At 44.2% G+C, this 17,434-nt stretch overlaps 1 protein-coding gene across 1 annotated transcript in view; it reads left to right on the plus strand.

The window, feature by feature from the left end:
- The window catches only part of LOC104469033 (G1/S-specific cyclin-D2), a gene marked incomplete at its 5' end in the record, with an annotated part of 28,018 nt that overhangs the window by 10,324 nt on the left and 260 nt on the right, over positions 1 to 17,434 (plus strand). The window contains one exon of the mRNA XM_010083365.1: positions 1,010 to 1,140. Within this exon, the coding sequence (XP_010081667.1) occupies positions 1,010 to 1,140 (131 nt within the window). The remainder of the gene's footprint in view (positions 1 to 1,009; positions 1,141 to 17,434) is intronic.

Here is a 17,434-nt window from a genome sequence, read left to right on the forward strand (position 1 = left end):
CTGCACTTAAAAGAAGGGCAGTTTTCTGTAACAATCAGTTTCTGTAAATTGAATGACTATGTTGATAGTGGTTTATTTCATATTACATACTACTTGGGTTGCTTCTTCCTGTTCCTCCAGTCTCCCCAGCTGAAAACTGGTAGAGAAGGGTTTGTTAATGAGTTACTGTTGAACTAAACAACTTGCAAACCAAGTTTAATTTTAAGAAGATATCAGTAACCAAGAAAATCTACTGGAAATGGTATTTAAAAAGACATGCCAATAAGCCAGTGGCAATGGCAGTATCATAAACCATAAAGTCGCCTTATAAAGGTCACAAGAACATTTAGTTTTGTTTTCATTTCTCTCCTGATCTCTGCAGATGTGTGAGAGGAAGTTTTGAAATGTACTTGTTTTTTAAGAAATAGTAGTAATGAAAAATGCAATCTTTGTTTTTTCTTTGATTATGTAGCTATGAGCTACAAGTGTTCTTGCTTCCTAATTGCAAAGGTAGTAAAGATGAATTGTTAATTAAAATCTCTTTCCTGGACAGGTCTTCAAATGCTCAAGCTAATTAAGCCTTTAAAAATTGACGTGACTAAAAATCTCAGTTTGGTCCTTTGTGATACCGTATTCCAGTTAGTTTTCCGGTTATACAGAGAGCTCTAATGTGACTGAGACCCAAATTTCTGACATAAATTACATAAAGCCTCCTTCTTCTCTTTCATTTTCTTTAAAACTAAGGAAAGTCTATTAAAAATTGTCCAAGTTTACTTTATGCATCAGTGAGAATAAAAGACCAAACTGCATTTCCATTTTAATTTGCAGATCTGTTACCCCTCCTTTGACTGCTTGTGATGAGCTGTGTGACTAATGAGCTCCACCAGACCAAAAAGAGCGGCACTTTTCCCTTTCTTCTACTTCCCTGTTCTTTATTCTTGGGTGTGGTTTTTTTTTATGTTGCTTGCCTCTGATGTTTTGCAGCTTTTCTGATCTGGGCTTGGACTAATTCCCAGATCTGTTCTTGCAGATTTTAACTTTGCCATGTACCCACCATCAATGATAGCAACTGGAAGTGTGGGAGCAGCCATCTGTGGCCTTCAGCTCGATGACGGGGACAGACTCACGGACCTCCTGGCCAAGATCACAAACACAGATGTGGTGAGTGTCCTGCATTCCTCTTCTCCTTTCACTTCTGATGAAGCAGTGAAGAACTGGACCATCAAGCCCAGCCTGGTCCCAGAAGCCCTCTGGAGCAAAGGAGAGGGGAGCTCATGGAGTTAGCGGGTTGCAAGTGTGGAGCCAGCACCTTAGTTGCAGTGCTTTGGATGTCCAGAGTTTTTGTTCGTGCTTTGTTCAGCAGCTTGGTGGGGAGAGCCTGCTTTGCCCACCCTGGCTGGTTGTCAGGCGTGCTGTAGGGGAAAGCTGCCTTGGGTACTGCCTTGGGTGATGGTGCAAGCAGGCAGACAGCATCCCCTGGGGCATAAGGTAAACCAGTATGTGTGTCAGTCCTGTGTTCACAACCTTGAAACTGCTCTTCTGGGCCTCAGTGAGGTATCGTCTAAAAATCCGTGACTTAAAGGAAGTGAATAATGAGCTAATTCTCTATCACTGTCACAGTGTGAGACAGGTGCAACCCAGGCTGACTGGGGTTTTGTCTATAACTTCACTAAGCTTGCCCCATGAAGGGCATGTCGTGGATTGTCAGAAGGTCCCATTGTCAATAGGAGAGGTGAATCTGATGGCAGTTCAGTGGTGCTCAAACTCACTCAAAAGTGAATTTTCTGTTCTGGCATCAGAATCTAGTGGGGGCATTAGAAGATGAAAACATGACATCTCTGCATGGCAGTGTTCAGCAGAAAGCTAGGAGGACTGAAAGGAGCACTCAGGGTGCCTTCCCTGAGGGCTGGTACCTCTCCTGCTGCACCCCAATGTCAAGACACTGTGGGGAGAGCTTCTGGTCCTGCAAATCCAAACCACTTGGTCTGTGGATGAGCAGGAGTTTCACCTCTTGCAAAGTTGATGTTTTTTGCCATGATGAAATTCACTCAAATGGAAAGAAAGTTAGTGAGACCTTCTGAGACGCAAGTCACTAATAAGATAATGCTTTTTTTACCATAGAAGTATCAGTTTCCAATGCATCATACTTAACATGTGCTAACTATATAACTTCTTATTGCTTTTACTTCACAGAGTAAGTACTCTGTGCAATTATTAGATCTGTAATAACATTGTAAAGAGAAGGTTTGTTTTTTTCCAAAAATATTCTGCATTTTGGTTAAAAAGGAATAGTCCAGTTTAACAAAAAGGGAAGAATTCTGCTATTTATTTTTTTCTTAGAATCAGGTTGATCCTAATTTTCAAATGCAGTTCTGGGGCTTCCCATTTCTTTTTATTGGAACTGGGTTTTGCTCAGAAGGAGGAACATTTCCAATTCTGACGGCTTATAATGTAAATCCAGTAGCTGCAGGAGTTTAACATAGATTTATTTCAGTGTAAATGAAAATTTTACACACGTAATTGCTCTTTGGTGTCTGCTTTATAAGTGTAGAGAAACAGAGTGGTGATACATTACAGTAAGCAGCAGGAGCGTGCAAGAAGAATAATCCTATATAACAATTCAGACTGCATGGCCTGGTGCAAGTATTGTACAAAGCTCATTTGTACAGTTGGTACATTTAGACTGGGTAAATCCATTAGATTTACTTCATTTATGTGGATAACAAGAATTATCTGTTATTGGTACTGATATTGGCAGTTATTGGCTGAATGAAGTTTTCTCAGTGGATGTTTGTCTGACTGGATGTAACATGATGTGTTTTGGATACTGCATCCAGCAAATGTCCAGGAGGACTCTTAAGACAAGTGGGCAGATGTGAGAGGGACATGAGAGAACAGGGCAGAGAAAGACGAGGATTTAGGGAGAGCAAAGGTCCTGTCTTTAGCCAAGATTGTGAATATCCACAGAATGAGGAAAGTGGTTGGTGCTAGCCAGTACAAGCTTCTTGTATAGCCCCACGTCTGAACTCCATGGAGTGTCTGACAGGTTGGTGCCCCGCTGCTATGATTTTCCTTGTTATATGATGATGCCAGAGAAAGTTTTTTCTACTTGGCTGCTGCTTATTTTCATGCTTGTTTTTGCTGATGTGTGCCCACAGAACTGATCGTGCCCTTGTGGTTCAAGCCCCATCCTGGAACTGGTGGAGCTTAAAGAAGGGGGGAAGGACCACTTGTTGTTGTTTCAGAGTTGTGGGGAGAAGGGGGCTTGCTTGGTTTCTAAGCTAGATCAGTTCACTGATAGATTTTTAAGAACAACCTCACAAACAGCTGAGAGAGCTGAGCACTGTGGCACAGGGCCAGATGGGGATGAGAGGAATATCTTTAACCATAATTGTCAGTGAGCTTCTTGTGCTACAGCTATAGAAGTTGCAGCCTGACTGATAGACCAACTTGGTAGTCAGCAGGACAAGGATAATGATGAGAGCAAGGGAATGACAGCGTGGGATGAGGAGTGGGAACACAAATAGCCCTTACGGTGGCAGTGGAGGGACAAGGAGACATACAGAGTAACGAAGAAGGGAGTAATTGGAAAGTTTAGGGGGAGTCTTCACATGGTTGGTGCCGGCTTCTCCTGCTGTGTAGCAGAATGGAGCACATCACTGCCTGCAGAAATCCCTGAGTAGTCCTTTGGAAGTGCTTTTTGAAGGCAGAAGCAAGTGGTGCTCCACCAAAACCCAGACCTACAACAGATAACCCTCAGCAGAGCTCATCGCTTTGCCACCTGATTAATGATGCAGTCTTTCCATCACGAGACCAGGTTGCCCTTATTGGTGAGCTCCAGATAAACTTATCACTTGTTGGAAGGAAGATGCCAATGTAGCCCTTGCTGGTGTATTTGTGTTTGATGTGTTTGGTGGATTTTGGTTGACCAATGAGTAGCCGGGTTCCATCTTTCTGGAGATGCTAGGGAGTTGTTCAGGGTAGTTCTTCATCTCCTCTAAGGGCTTCCCTATGCAGTCACAAGGATCTTTTCCCTCCTTGTTCTTTTTCAGCATGGACAGGACTGCATAGTGCTGCTGATACTCAGCTTAGGTGAGACTCCAGACATGGGCCAGAGCCACAAGGGCTACATCACTGGTACCTTACAAGATACTTATCTGTACCTTGACTACCTGATCACAGCAAAGAACATTTCCCTCCCTCCCCCATCATTTTTGCCAGCAAAGACATTTTGAACATCCCTTCCTGATGCAGCCTTTGCCACAGTAATCTTTACCTAATAGTAGGTGAGTAAGGAACAGCTTACTGTGGCAAGGTTATTGCAGTTGTGCTGCATGGGGGGCACGTTCAGAAGGTTCCACAAGGCTGGATGCATCTGCTAGCTTGCATAGCTGCTCCTCACAGAGGGGAATTACACCCACAGGTTTTCCTGCTGCCCCTCTCCATGTGTTTCTGGGTGCTGGAGGGTGCCTTGCTGCCTCACCTGTGGAGCCCTGCTTGAATCGGGATCCCAGCTGACTCTTTCCATGCTCAGTCTGCGTCGTAATACCAGCCTCATCTGTAAAATGTATTGTTGAAAAAAATGTACTGGCTAGATTGTGTAAGAGTTAGCCCAAGGCTGTGTTAATGAAGGGTAAAGACTATTGTGATACATTTTACGCTGGGAAAGTTGAACAGCTTCAGTTCTCTCACTTCCTAATTTCTGATGCCTGAGAGCTCTTCCTGCAGCGACACAATTAATTCATCGTCACTGTGTGAATTATTTTGTTTTCAAAAGGGAGGTTAGGGAGGAGAAAGAAACGAGAGCTCCTAGGCTTCAGGAGCATCACGTGGTGGAAAAGCAAGGGAACTCACAGAAATTACAGTCCTGCAGAGAAAAAACTTCTTGCCCCGCCCTGTGCCTTCTGGTAGCCCACAGGAAATGGCAGAGAGCTGGAGGACAGTCCTTCCCGACTGGAGGGTGTCCGGGGCTTCTGGATCTTTTTCTTTTGGTGTATGTGATTGCTTAGAATGGAAACAGATGATGGGATTTTCTCATTGGCTTTACAAAAAATGTCTCCATCTGAGGTGAAGCATGAAAAATTTCAGCTTCAAAGTTGCAAGCGTATGGAAATAGAGAATGGTAATGAAATACTGATGCAACTTAACTGCAATGAGCTTTTCTGAACTTTTACTGTTTTATAATAATAATTTGAGGGTGCTATCTGTTTGCTAGGAAATAGCAGCATAAACCAAGAGGCTGAAGTCAATGGAGTTATTTTAGGTTTACACTGGTGTAACTGAGACTGGAGTTTGGCATTTAGTGCTATGATGTTTTTAATGGATGTTTCATTAAGAATTAGACCAAAAGTATATTATTAATAAACAGCATTTAATTTAAAACCCAGCTGTTGGGTAAGCAAACAACCGAGACATGAGTGTTTCTTTCAAAAACACATTGATGTCAGCTGTCCTTATGTGAATCCAAAGCAGTGCTCCAGACTTTAGATGAGATAGTACAAGGCATCCTGCCAGTGTCATCCTAGGGGTAACAGTTATGTGTGATAAATAGCTGCCCTGGGCCATTTGGTGAATCACAGTCTGAAGAGACCGTGACAATGAAGCCATGCAAACCTCAGTTTCATTACTCCTTCCACCTACCAAAATAAACACCAGGGAGCTACTCTTGGAGAAGCTGAGAAGCTCGGCAGCCTTACTGGGTAGTGAAAGTAGCTCTGCATGGTATATCTGAATTGCCTTTTATGATCATTATTGTTCCAAAGAGTCGTTAAGAGCTAGTCTCACACAGCTTCACACAGCTCTGCAGAATGGGAATTGCATGTTCTGATCTGTTTTACTGCCAGAGTGGGAACGTTTCCTTTGCTGTTTCTTGAAGAGGAGAGGAGGGGCTAGTGGGCAAAGAGTTAACAGAGCTACTCACCGGAAGCTGCCAAGCTCCATGTGAATCTCTTGGTGGGTCATTGCAATGGAAAAATAAACAACTCAGGAAGCCTGGACTTTCCATAGCATCCCAGACCAGCCCTCCAGTGCACACAGTATCCTGTCCCAGGTGGAGCCAGATGCTTCAGAGGAGGATATGAGCATCCCCACTGTGTACGATTATGGAATATGAGGAAGGATAGCTGAAAGAGTAGGGCACATTTTAAGACCTTGCAATCAATATTCTGTTTTGGCACAGGCCTCTTGGGCAGATCTCTCTCTTCACCTCCTGGAAGAGCAGCTGTCAGTTCAGTGTATCAGCTCACTAGCCATGTGTCTGGAAATTGCCTCTCTGGCCGTGCCTGGGAGCGTTCTCCTAAATGATGTGCAGGGCATGGTTACTGCTTGCCATCTCCCTTGAACGTATCCTGCACCCTTGCATTTTCTGGTGCCCCAGATCTCCTTGTGGTGGAGAAATACATGAACGTTTCCGAGAAGCTGCTGCAGAGGTAGGTAGATGAGGTCTTTACCTGTTACAAAACACCTTGGACCAGAATTTTGTAGGCTAAAGTCAGTGAGAATTAGGCACACAACTAAGTTTTAAGACTACTTTGAGCAGAAGGTTGCATTAATTTACCTCCAGAGGTCCCTTCCAACCTCTTTCTATGAGGCTGAGTGCACTGAAACGTAGAAACAATTATCTCGTGTTAGAAATACATTCAGGCTCACATCATTGACAAAAGCTGTCAGAGTTAGATGCAAAATTAAGCTGGTTGGTAGCTGTTTGTGTAATAAACTCTGTAGTACCATAGCCGCCAGAAGGGCTGGCCACATTCACGCTGTGTGATAATGAGAGTTACGTGTGCATATAAGGAACATCTTCCTGGAGCCCAGCTCTCAGGGTTGCATCCAGATGACAAAAGGAGTGGTCTTCCCTAGCATCAGCAGCAAGGGTTTTCAGGCAGAGACAGCATGTAGGTTTGTACATGGGCACAAGTCCTTTTTAAAAGTCTCTTCCCAGGTGGGAACAGGTGTGTGCTGAGTGGTTTTGAAAATCCAAAGCGCATTTAAGGGCCCGAGGTAGAAAGAGAAAAAGGAGTCAGGCTTTTCTTAAAGTCTTATTGAAACAGCTGTCTCTAAGCCCTTGAAAATGTGGAGTCAGGCTTTTTTGAAGAGTAGATCCATAATAAATGGCATTTAAAATATCTCCACTTACATATGCTGCGTATGTCAGTGTTGTGATTTTTTTCCCCAAGGTCTGAAAAGACCCTTCCTGACGGTCCCTGCAAATTTCTGTACAGAAATGACGTTTAGAACCACCATGCTCAAGAATTCAGTGTCTGTTGAGCTACAGTATAAAATCATGGAAATCTGTGTTGAATGGATAGCATTTGAATATTGTCCCTACCACACATATACCATTTATCCCCTCCTTTGTAGTGTTTAAGGCCTGTGGTTTTGGAACCAAGTAACAGGACTCGCTGTATCTTATCCTGCCTTATTTGTTGCAGACCACATTTTGTATGCAAGGAAACAACAGACAAAATAGCCTCCAAAAGAAAGGAAGAATGAGATAGTTTCCTAAGTTGTCTTTGCCTGAGTTGGCAGCTGCTCCACTTCATTCAGCTTTTTGTTCCCCAGTGAGTGCTCTGCGTGTGTAGCAACAATGGGGTGATGCAGTTACACCGTGGGCTCATGGCGGAGTTCCGTCAGATCCATTCATAAATACAGCCTCGGCCAGCATGCTGAGGAAGCCAGCCCCCCCGAGGAACCGGCTCTGCAGCCCAAGCATTGCCGCCCGAGAAGCTCGCGGGCTAATGATAGATAGTCTGGTCGGGGCCTTGCCCCCAACCTCCTCCGGCAAGGAATCCTTGCTCAGCTCATACAGCTTTGTAAGGCACAGGCAGGTTGTCACAGCTTTTTTAAAATCCCCTTTTTCAATAAATGCTTGTGGCGTTTGCTACAGCAAGGTAAATTGACAGCTTTTCAAAATTACAAAGTATACTTGTTAGAGGGAGATGATCAGCTTTAAATCCCAAGTCACATTAAAGCAAGAAGTATAATTTCGAGCATGGCATATGCCCCGGGATCACCCTGCCAGTGTTTTGGCTTTACTCTCACTTTTTTCCTGTTCTGGAAACATCGTTCTCTCCTCTTGCTATGAGAAATACCCATACGAGCAACAGGAAACCGACAAACGGACTGTTGAAGCAAACAGTGGAACTGACTCTAGGAAGTACACTGTTGAAAGTGCTGAAAAGACCAAAAAGTTACAGGGAGAAATGTGCCATCTTTCAAATGCTTAATGGTAGTCATCTTCTATATTGCATTATTACAATAATGTAGCAATAGTAAGTGGAGAAATTCTGGCATAGATGTGATTTTTCTTTTTTTTCTTAAAGTGAGATGTCCTCGTTAGTCTGCATGAAAAGCCCTTTGGAACAGCAAATTACTATTTTCTGTACTTGCAGATGGAAAAATAGAGACGTAGACACTTATCTGTAATTGATGCTATTTGTTACAGTAGCAAAAATAGATCTGTTTAGGAGGGAAAATATTTCTGTTTTTAAACTGCATCCATTAGATGTGAGATCACTGAGATACAGTAAGTGTAGTAAACAGGCATGATATTCCCACAGCAGCTTTTCAGGCTCTTGTTTTGGAGAATGTTGGCGAGCTAAAGGCCAGCGCTCGGCACACGAAGGTCCCGCTTTGGGAAGGAATCCCTGTTTATGTCAACAATGAAGCATGTGCTTTGAAGAGGTTTGAATTGGGGCCTAAATGTGAACCAGCGGAGGAATCCAGCCATCTTTTGTATTTAGGAGTACAGATGACACGTTCCACACTGGAATTTATGTAAATCCCAGCTCTTTAAGTCATGTCTGATTGGTGCTTTCTTGGATTATCCCAGCAATGCATACATGACCAGCGAACAGTATTGTCACTTCAGACATCTCCAGTATCCTTTCCATTTATCATACCACACCCAAAAAAAGTCCTTTTCTGGTTTTCCTTTTGCAATTAGTTTTGAGAAAGAGGAAGAGATTTTTATGGCAATCATCAGGGGTGTTAACAGTTATTTGTGAAGTAATTAATGTGTATTTGGAAGACCAACCACCCTCTAACACAAAAGCACCAGAAGGCTTTTGCAGCACTCCCAGCTTTGGGACTTTGAGCACACAGCAAAGCACCCAGGGTTTGGATCCAGGCTCTTAAATCTGGTCAGGAAATGACAGAAGCATCAAGAAATGTCTGGTGGAGTTATAGCTAAGTATTTTGCATCGTTCATATGCATATGTTGTATATAACAGCATCCCTACTGTAACTCTTCTGCTGCTGGTTGTAAAGGAGAATAGAGTTGCGGTTTAGTTTTTGAAAGCCCTTGAGAAGCGATCCTCTCAGTCACTTAGCATGATTATCCTCAGCCTTGTCATTGCAAAGGATTTCATGACTCTGCCTTGCCGTTGGCCAGGGCTTGGCACAGCTTGGGCTGTGGTAGTGATGGCGGGCGTGCCGATCCCTGACGACTTCACTGGGGTTACCAAGCTGAGCTCTTGGGAGCTGGATGTCCGTATGTCCCAGTTAGGGCTCTGAGATGCAGTGTCACTTCTCTTCAGTGGTTTCTCATGGGTCTGATCAAGGCTGTTTAACTGGCTCAGGCTTTGGCTGGTGCTGGCCTTATTCTGTGGTTCCTGATGCGCAACACCTCACCGTAAAGCTAAGATCTTGTCAAGGGTTATGCGATATTTAAATTTAACAGAATTTCAATGGAACCTTGTTAAGCAGTAGTTTTGCAGTCTTTGGTTTCTTCCTTAAATGCTGCCACAACCCATTTTCTCTGGGTGCTGATATTCCCAGATGAGCGCCATCTTGGATGGGCAAAAGCTGGGCGGCAGCAAGGCTCAGACCAGTTTCTGCGTACACATGAGGAATCTTGCTGGGGGAAGCTTTCTTGTTTCTGCTCCCAGGCGAGACCAAAACTGAGATGCAAAAGGGGAATCTAAAAATCATGATACAGAAAGTTCTGTATCCTGAGGCACTGTGGAAGAGACCAGAGCTGAGTTCATCACTTCTGTACAGCGTGCCTCCCTGCCTGCCAAAGTCAATGAGGAGCAAAGCTGTGGTGGTTGCTGGCACAAGGACCGCGCGGTCTGGCAGACCTGGGTGTTACGTGACCGGTATGGATCCAGGGGTGCGTGATCATTTCTTGGCCCTGCCTGGCTGTGAAATGAATCTGGTGGTTTGAATCTGTTTTTGGGGTGGTTGTCATCATGGGATTGAGTGCCATAAATACACAGCCATAGTCCCCTTGTGATTACAGAGGCTCTGGATTGATTCAAAATGGGGAAAGAGAGAAAAGATACATCGCTGAAATAGTTCACCTTCTTGTGATAGCCCTCGGCTATTGGCGTTTGAGAGGAGTGATCTTTTCTTTGTGCAGAAGGTGGTGTGCTGCTGCTCAGTTGCTGTGGGCTCTAATGCGGGGACCACTGTCATCTGAAAGGTACAATCAGTCAGCTTCAGTTTGGATGGGTGCCAAGGAAGACTTGAAAATGGCTGGATAAAGTCTGTGGCAGAAACCCAGGCTGAGTTACTAGAACTACAGAATGTCTTTTCAATACCCCTCTTTTCCCCCCCCTTTTTTTAATTTGATTTATCAGTCTGCTCATAATCTTTGAAGATAGAGAGGACGTTTAACTCAGCAAAGCTAGCGAGCCAGGCTGCATGGGTCATGATGAAGTACTCCTGGAGCTCGGAGCAGTGAGGACTGAAAATCCCAGTAATTACCAATGCATACACTGGTATGTGTACCATTTGAGAGGGATGCCTCCCCTAATAGCTTGCCAAAGGCATTTTCATAATAGCATTATCAACATCAGTTTAAAATTGAAAGCTGGGGGGCAGTATAGGTCAAAATATTATAGAGATGTTGAAAAGTTCAGGAGAATGAATTGTGTATAATAATCGTCAGGAACTTTCCTAGTGCTTTTTTTCCAAGATTGTCATGCATGGAATTTGAAATCCTCAATTACTATTGACTTGAATAAATTGATCCTGCCATAGGCCTGCTGATTCCTCCTTCCAGTCATTTTCACTGCCAGCATTTCCATCACAGCCATGAGGACACTCCTTATCAGCCACAGAAGAGCATTGCTTTTCCTTCAAATGCATTTCAAGTGTGCTAGGAAAATCACCCAGGGATGAAAAAGTTTCAGGGGAAAAAAAAAAAAAAAAAACAAAAAAACCCAAAAGTTAATTGCCTTTTCAGTTCTGTACATGCTAAAGTAAAAATAAAACTGTGGAATGGAAAGTACCTGAACCTATTGTAATCATTAAAACTACTAGACCATATGAAAGAACGGGGAAGTTGATACATGTGACACACACTTTCAAAACTTTTTAATAAAAATAACAAAGGCAACCCTATAGTATTCTGAAAAAATGGCCCAGTCACTGTATTGGAAAATCTGAGGTGATTACTTCAGTGCGTTATAGTATTCTTTCAAGGAAGATTTGCTGAAAGTAGTGCAGTTAGTATTTTTTTTCTGTGATGTGTTTTTTTAAGCTTTAATTTTCTCTTGTCAGTGCTGTCTAGAGCTTGCAAAATCAGGGTCCACCAGTACAATACGTACACATGCAGCAAATCCACATGAAACTTGGAACTGCATCATGGGAAGGCCAGGCTGATTGTCCAGTTAGGGTTTTTTGTATTTTTTGTATTGCATCACTTAACTTTGGATTTTCAGAAGTTCCCGTGAAGCAAACAGAAGTGGTAGCCCCGTGGTAGCCTCATCTATAAAAGAAGACACTTGCTGTATCATAGAATGACAATTGGGCTGATAAGATACTCATAATCTTTTTTTTTTTCCTTTCACCCATGAGATTTCCATCCAGCTGGTGTACTTCGTATGTCTTCAAGCGAGTTGCAGACTGAGACAGTGGTTCAAGTACACAGCAGATGTGGTTTTCGGATTTTTCGTATGGGTACAAGCACTTTGCTCACACATCGCATTGGGCAGGTGTAAACTTTTTCTGCCAAGTCCAGTTTATTAAAAAAGTCATTGACAAGTTTAGCTGGCATCTCATCTGGCATAAAATATGTTGATCAAATCTGTCCACAGAATTCTGACGTTGTGCTGTGCCAGGTATCATCTGTTGTCCCACAGCTACTATGATGAGTAAAAACTGATTGTGTGACCTGAATACCTTGGCAGAAATGGTGGTGTGGGCTTGTGTGTGATCTTCAGCAAACCGGGATGGTTGGCTGATGGGGTGGTGCACAGAGCCAGGATTAATGATTGCACAGCCACAGCCTCAGGTGGATGAGTTTGTTGTATCTCCATCATCAGTACTGGAGAGTTTGGGCTGCACCTGTTGGTGTGTTCTAGCTCCTTTTGCTGCATGACTGAGGTTCATTCATGAATCTGGCATTTGGGGTTGGTTTGTTGGTTTTTTTTAATAGATTTTGATTGTCAAATTTGACAACCTGCAACCTTCATCATTTCTGAGTTATTCTGGCCAGCCAATTTCAGCTCCTGGATCGATGCTTCATAGGAAGGAGTTAATAAACAGAATGTATTACTCAGGTTAATACAAAAAATTAGGTTAGTATGCAAATTAGCAACACTTTTTTTGGGGGGAAGCTATTTCATGCTGAATGCAACATGCTGGTCATTTTACTGTAGTTTTATTTAAGAAATACAGTGGTATGTTGTTTTAAGTTCAAAACATAAGTGTAGATCAGAGCTAACACTCGACAGAGTAAATAATTGGGCCGTGGATTAGCATACGAAATAAAATCCGTGCAAACTATGACAATTCCGGCCTGGGCCCCTTCATGGGTTTTATGTACAAAATGAAGACATCAAAAATGAGCCATTTTTGTATAGGAGTACCTGGAGATTTTAGCCTCTTTGTAAATTAAATGAGACACTATGTTGACCCTCAGTTGTTTTTATAATATTAGTGTACATGATCATATATAAGGGTGCTTAGAAACAGAAAAAGCTGGCTCCAGATAGTCAGGCCTTATGTTCCGCGTGTCACCACCCTTCCTTCCCCATGCCTGGCTGCAAGGAAATTGCCTCATTAAGCTCTCCAGTCTGAAGCTGCTTGTGAAAAACTGGCTTATTTTCAGAAGGACATGCTATTTTGAAATGGTGCACTATTGTGCTGTAAAAGAATTTTTTTATTTTTTTTTTTAAAGAGCATTATGAATGTAGTCTGTTAAGAGTCTCCAAACTGGTGTCCTTGCTCTTTCTTCCATTTGGAAACATTTGAAAATGCCTTGACCCTTGAAGTGACTTGTTGTCATTGCCCTCTTACAAACAGGTGAATCCTTACAGTGGACCTGAAACCTGCCCAAGCTAGTAACGGAGGATTTTCTTTATCTGCATTTCTGATAGCTTTTTGCAGCCAGGTACTTTGGAAGAAAAGCTGAGGAATTTGTCCAGCTCTCATCGTTAAACAAGCAATTTCGGTATTAGGACATCACTAAGCTCCTAGGAATACAAGAACAAGCCCCAGCTGTAAAAATGTTTACCTGCTTAAACAAAGGTACATATTCTTACCTTAAAAAAATAAGCTTTGCCAGCAGCAGCAGGAAAGTGGTGACAGAGAAGCCCTTCTCATCACCTTTTGCTGAAAGACAAGCAAGAACCCCATGAGGTGAGGCGGAAATCTTGCTTATCTGTCCAGAAAGTCCACAGTGCTCATGTTTTATTGCATCTTCAAAGGCATTTGCCTCAGTCTCTCCGAGGGTTCCTGTTCTGCTCTGAGCAAACTCAGGCACTAAAGCTTCCCTTCTCTCTCCATCAGCGGGAGGCCAGCAGACAGCAGTCCCCAGCCGATGGGAAGGCAAGCAGGGACGGGCTGCTGCCCGGTGCTCTGCCTGCCGGGCAGCTCTGGGAGGTCTGGGTTTAGGTGTATTCTCCTCCATCAAACCCCAGCTGTAATGAAGCCGATGCCTGAACCGTGTGTTTGGTAACTTTCCATTTTTCATCCACATGAGGAACTCTGCAGCATGGGGTGCTGAGAAAGGCAGTGGGCGCTGGTGTGGGGATGGAGACAGGGACAGAGCCCAATGTGGGTCTACTCAGGGCCGCAACCCCCATGCTGGGACGAGCTGTCTCAGGGCAGGGGAAGCAGTGATCAGGCACACTGAGACCAGCATTCCAACACAGCCTTCCTACCCTTTCTCTTGAGTGGTCATTTCTTTAATACACCAATAATACCTGCATCCCTCTGAGCTGACTTGACATTTCACATGTTCTGTGGTGCTGAGCCCCAGGGTTATTCACTGGTTGCAAATTACTGTGGTTATGCACTGGCTGTGGCAGTGCGATGGTGGTGCCCACATCAAGCCAAAAATTCCTGCTCACTGTCGGGATGAACTACAGGAGCGACAGAAATCACGGTGTGCCCTGGAGGTGGGTGCAAAGAGTTTGGGGTGATTTCTGCAATGCACGTGATGCAGGAGTCGTTCCAGCATAGGGGCAAGGACTGGTGTGACCAAGAGCAGGCAGCGGCACTCCCTTGCTGTACTGCGGGCTATCCTGCTGCCTGCTGGAGCACGGGAGGAGAGTGTTGTGCTCCATGAGACGAGAAGCCTACAGCCTGAATTCAATGTTCAGTGCTTCCCAGGCCACCTTAAACAAACCCTCTGTGTCCAGCTTCCTTTGGCATCATGTTTCATTTGTATTGTGACTCTGTACCAGTGATATGGCACGTATATTTTTCCTATAACCTGGTTTCCAGAGGAGGGAAACATGGGTTACCTGGACTGGCAGGTAACTCCCATGCACCCCTGCAGACACCCTCCTGTGCTCAGCCAGGCTTAGATGCAAACAGGGATGGCAGTCGCCTTCCTCTGGAGCACAGACCTTCTCCATAAGGGCTCTGAATGAATGCAGTATGCAAGTTCTGTGAGACATGTATCTTGGCTAACCTTGGGATGCATTTCTTGAGGATATCGAAAGGTATCTGACCCCCCTTTTCATGTGCAATGCCAAATTCTAATTATACTTAATCTTCTCAAAAAAACCCCAACAACTGGAAACTTTGGTTAAGAGCTAGCTAATGCTGGTAAAATCACCTTCTTTCCTTAACCCTTTCCTTGGACACAGCAGCACTTTTTTTGGTGTGGTTTCTCCCCTTCCATATAAAAGCCAGCCTGAGGCAGAGGGCGAAGTGTGGGAAAGTTTAGCTCCAGTGACTGAGACTTGAGAAAGTTGCTATCAGTGAGAAGCATTGTTTGTAGTGCAGCTGCATTGGGGTAGGTGTGGTACGGCTGGAAGCCAGCTAATTTAACCACAGCTCCTTCTTCAGGGGCAGTCTCACAGTGCCCGGCTCTCAGGACAAAAGGCGAACACGGGGAAGGCTTGGTCTGCCTGCCGCACACACACGCTGTTGCAGCAGGGGTTTTTCATGTCACTGTGCCCCATACTCTGTCTCACCATGGTGTTACTCACCATGCTGAGGGAACAAACTTCTGAGTCAGATTGCACACAGGCAGCCCATATACTCCAGAGATTCCTGAGACCTCTCGCTCTGGCTGTAGCTGGTGCGGTCCACATCACTGTGAATATTTTTGTCTCTAATACAGCCAGTATCTCATCCAACACCCTTTCCCTGGGTCCATTTGAAAAGCCATCCCTCATGGTCTCTCTTTGTCAGATGCACCTTCAGAGAGAGGTTGTGATGCTTCACTATGTTAAGCAGGACAGTTTCACAAGGAGAGGACATGATTTTGCACCTAGCAGGTGCTGACAAGTAGCCAAGAAAAATGAGTGTTCATGACCCACCAGAGCTAATTGCACCTGTCATGAATGTAAATGTTATCAGCAGAACAGATACTCTGCATTTGACGTGTTTTCGCAGTCTGGCTAGGATGACAAATTAAACCCTCATACATGAATATTTCAAACACTCCTGAATATCCTGTGGGTGTTTTTGACCACAGCCCAGCTCCCCAGAGTTGCAGTTGCATCCCATGGTTGGTTTCTAGGCTGATGCAAGTGCTCGTGGGACCCTGTGGAGGTCAGTCCCCAGCTCTGTTCTTCAGCTCCCCTGCCTGAAAGTGGGAGTGGTGATGCTGGGTCTCACTGCCCCTGTCAGATGCTGCCAGGGCTCTGGTTAAAATACTCTGCTGTAAAACTCCTTCCTACCAAAAACTGTGTTTCTCTGCTGCCTGAAGTCTTTGGGAAAGACCCAGCTCTTGCACAGACCGAGGCTTCAGTGAGATGAGGGAGCTGGGTCTCTTTAGCCTGGAAAAGAGGAGACTGAGGGTGACCTCATCAATGTTTATAAATCTGTAAAGGGTGAGTGTCAGGAGGATGGAGCCAGGCTCTTCTCTGGGACATCCAGTGATAGGACAAGGGGCAATGGGTGCAAGCTGGGACATAGGAGGTTCCACTTGAATATGAGAAAAAACTTCTTCCCGATGAGGGTGACAGAGCACTGGAACAGGCTGCCCAGAGAGGGTGTGGAGTCTCCTTCTCTGGAGACATTCAAAGCCCGCCTGGATGCGTTCCTGTGTGATCTGATCTAGGTGTTCCTGCTCCGGCAGGGGGATTGGACTAGAGGATCTTTCAAGGTCCCTTCCAATCTCTAACATTCTGTGATTCTGTGATCTTCTTCATAGCTATGTCTGTTTTAAATATGGTGAATCCTTCGCATTTATTTGTTTATTTGTACTTAATGTTCATTGCGGGACTCCACATGTACAGGGCTCCCAAATTTGTGTTGCTGTACTGTATCTTGCTCTTTCTCCAAGTGTTGTGTACTATTAATTTGTAATGTAGTGGTCTCTCAGTCTTGGCTGGGTATTTTTGGCTTACATCTATTTCTAGTAGCTGTCCTTGCTTTATTGTCTTCTGTGAATTATTGCCAGTAACTGTTCTTGGGGTCGTTAAAACAGTCCTGCTTTCAGAGTGAAGGTGTGGAAGTATACACTACACCTCCTCCTCCTCAGCTGCTGAAATCACTCTTTTTCTCTGGAATGTGCTCAGAGAATGATAACATGGCTGCATGTTTGGGGCTGCATCATTCATTCACCTTGCGTGAATTTTCACAGATAAACAGACCCTTCTTTTGCCTTTGCCTTGGGGACCCAAATGTGTGACTGATAGAGACGGAGCACTGTGCTTTTTCAGGGGCCTCAAAACTTTTCCTTCACTTTGATTTACCATCAATTTGCTTGACGGTAAAACTGAAGTGCCTCTGTCTCTGTGACCTTGGTATAGCGATTGTTGCTTATTTCAGGAGAAAAATGAAGCTTTTTGGTAGTGAAGAACCACCCATAGAAGAAAGCAAAAATTCCTATACCCCACCCTTCATTTTTTGCAACACTTTGGGTTCCTGCTTAAGAAGATGACACAAATGAGCAAGTACAGGTGAAATACTAAAATTTGGAGATTCTAATAAATATGATATTATCATTGTTTAACGCAGGGAGTTTGTATACAGTGATTACCTGTGAGAATTCAAGGTCATTTTATGTTGCAGCAGATGCTCCTCACAAGTACCAGATTGATGC

This window comes from Pterocles gutturalis, unplaced genomic scaffold (assembly GCF_000699245.1).
Source record: "Pterocles gutturalis isolate BGI_N339 unplaced genomic scaffold, ASM69924v1 scaffold34785, whole genome shotgun sequence".
NCBI classification, from domain to species: Eukaryota; Metazoa; Chordata; class Aves; order Pterocliformes; family Pteroclidae; genus Pterocles; species Pterocles gutturalis.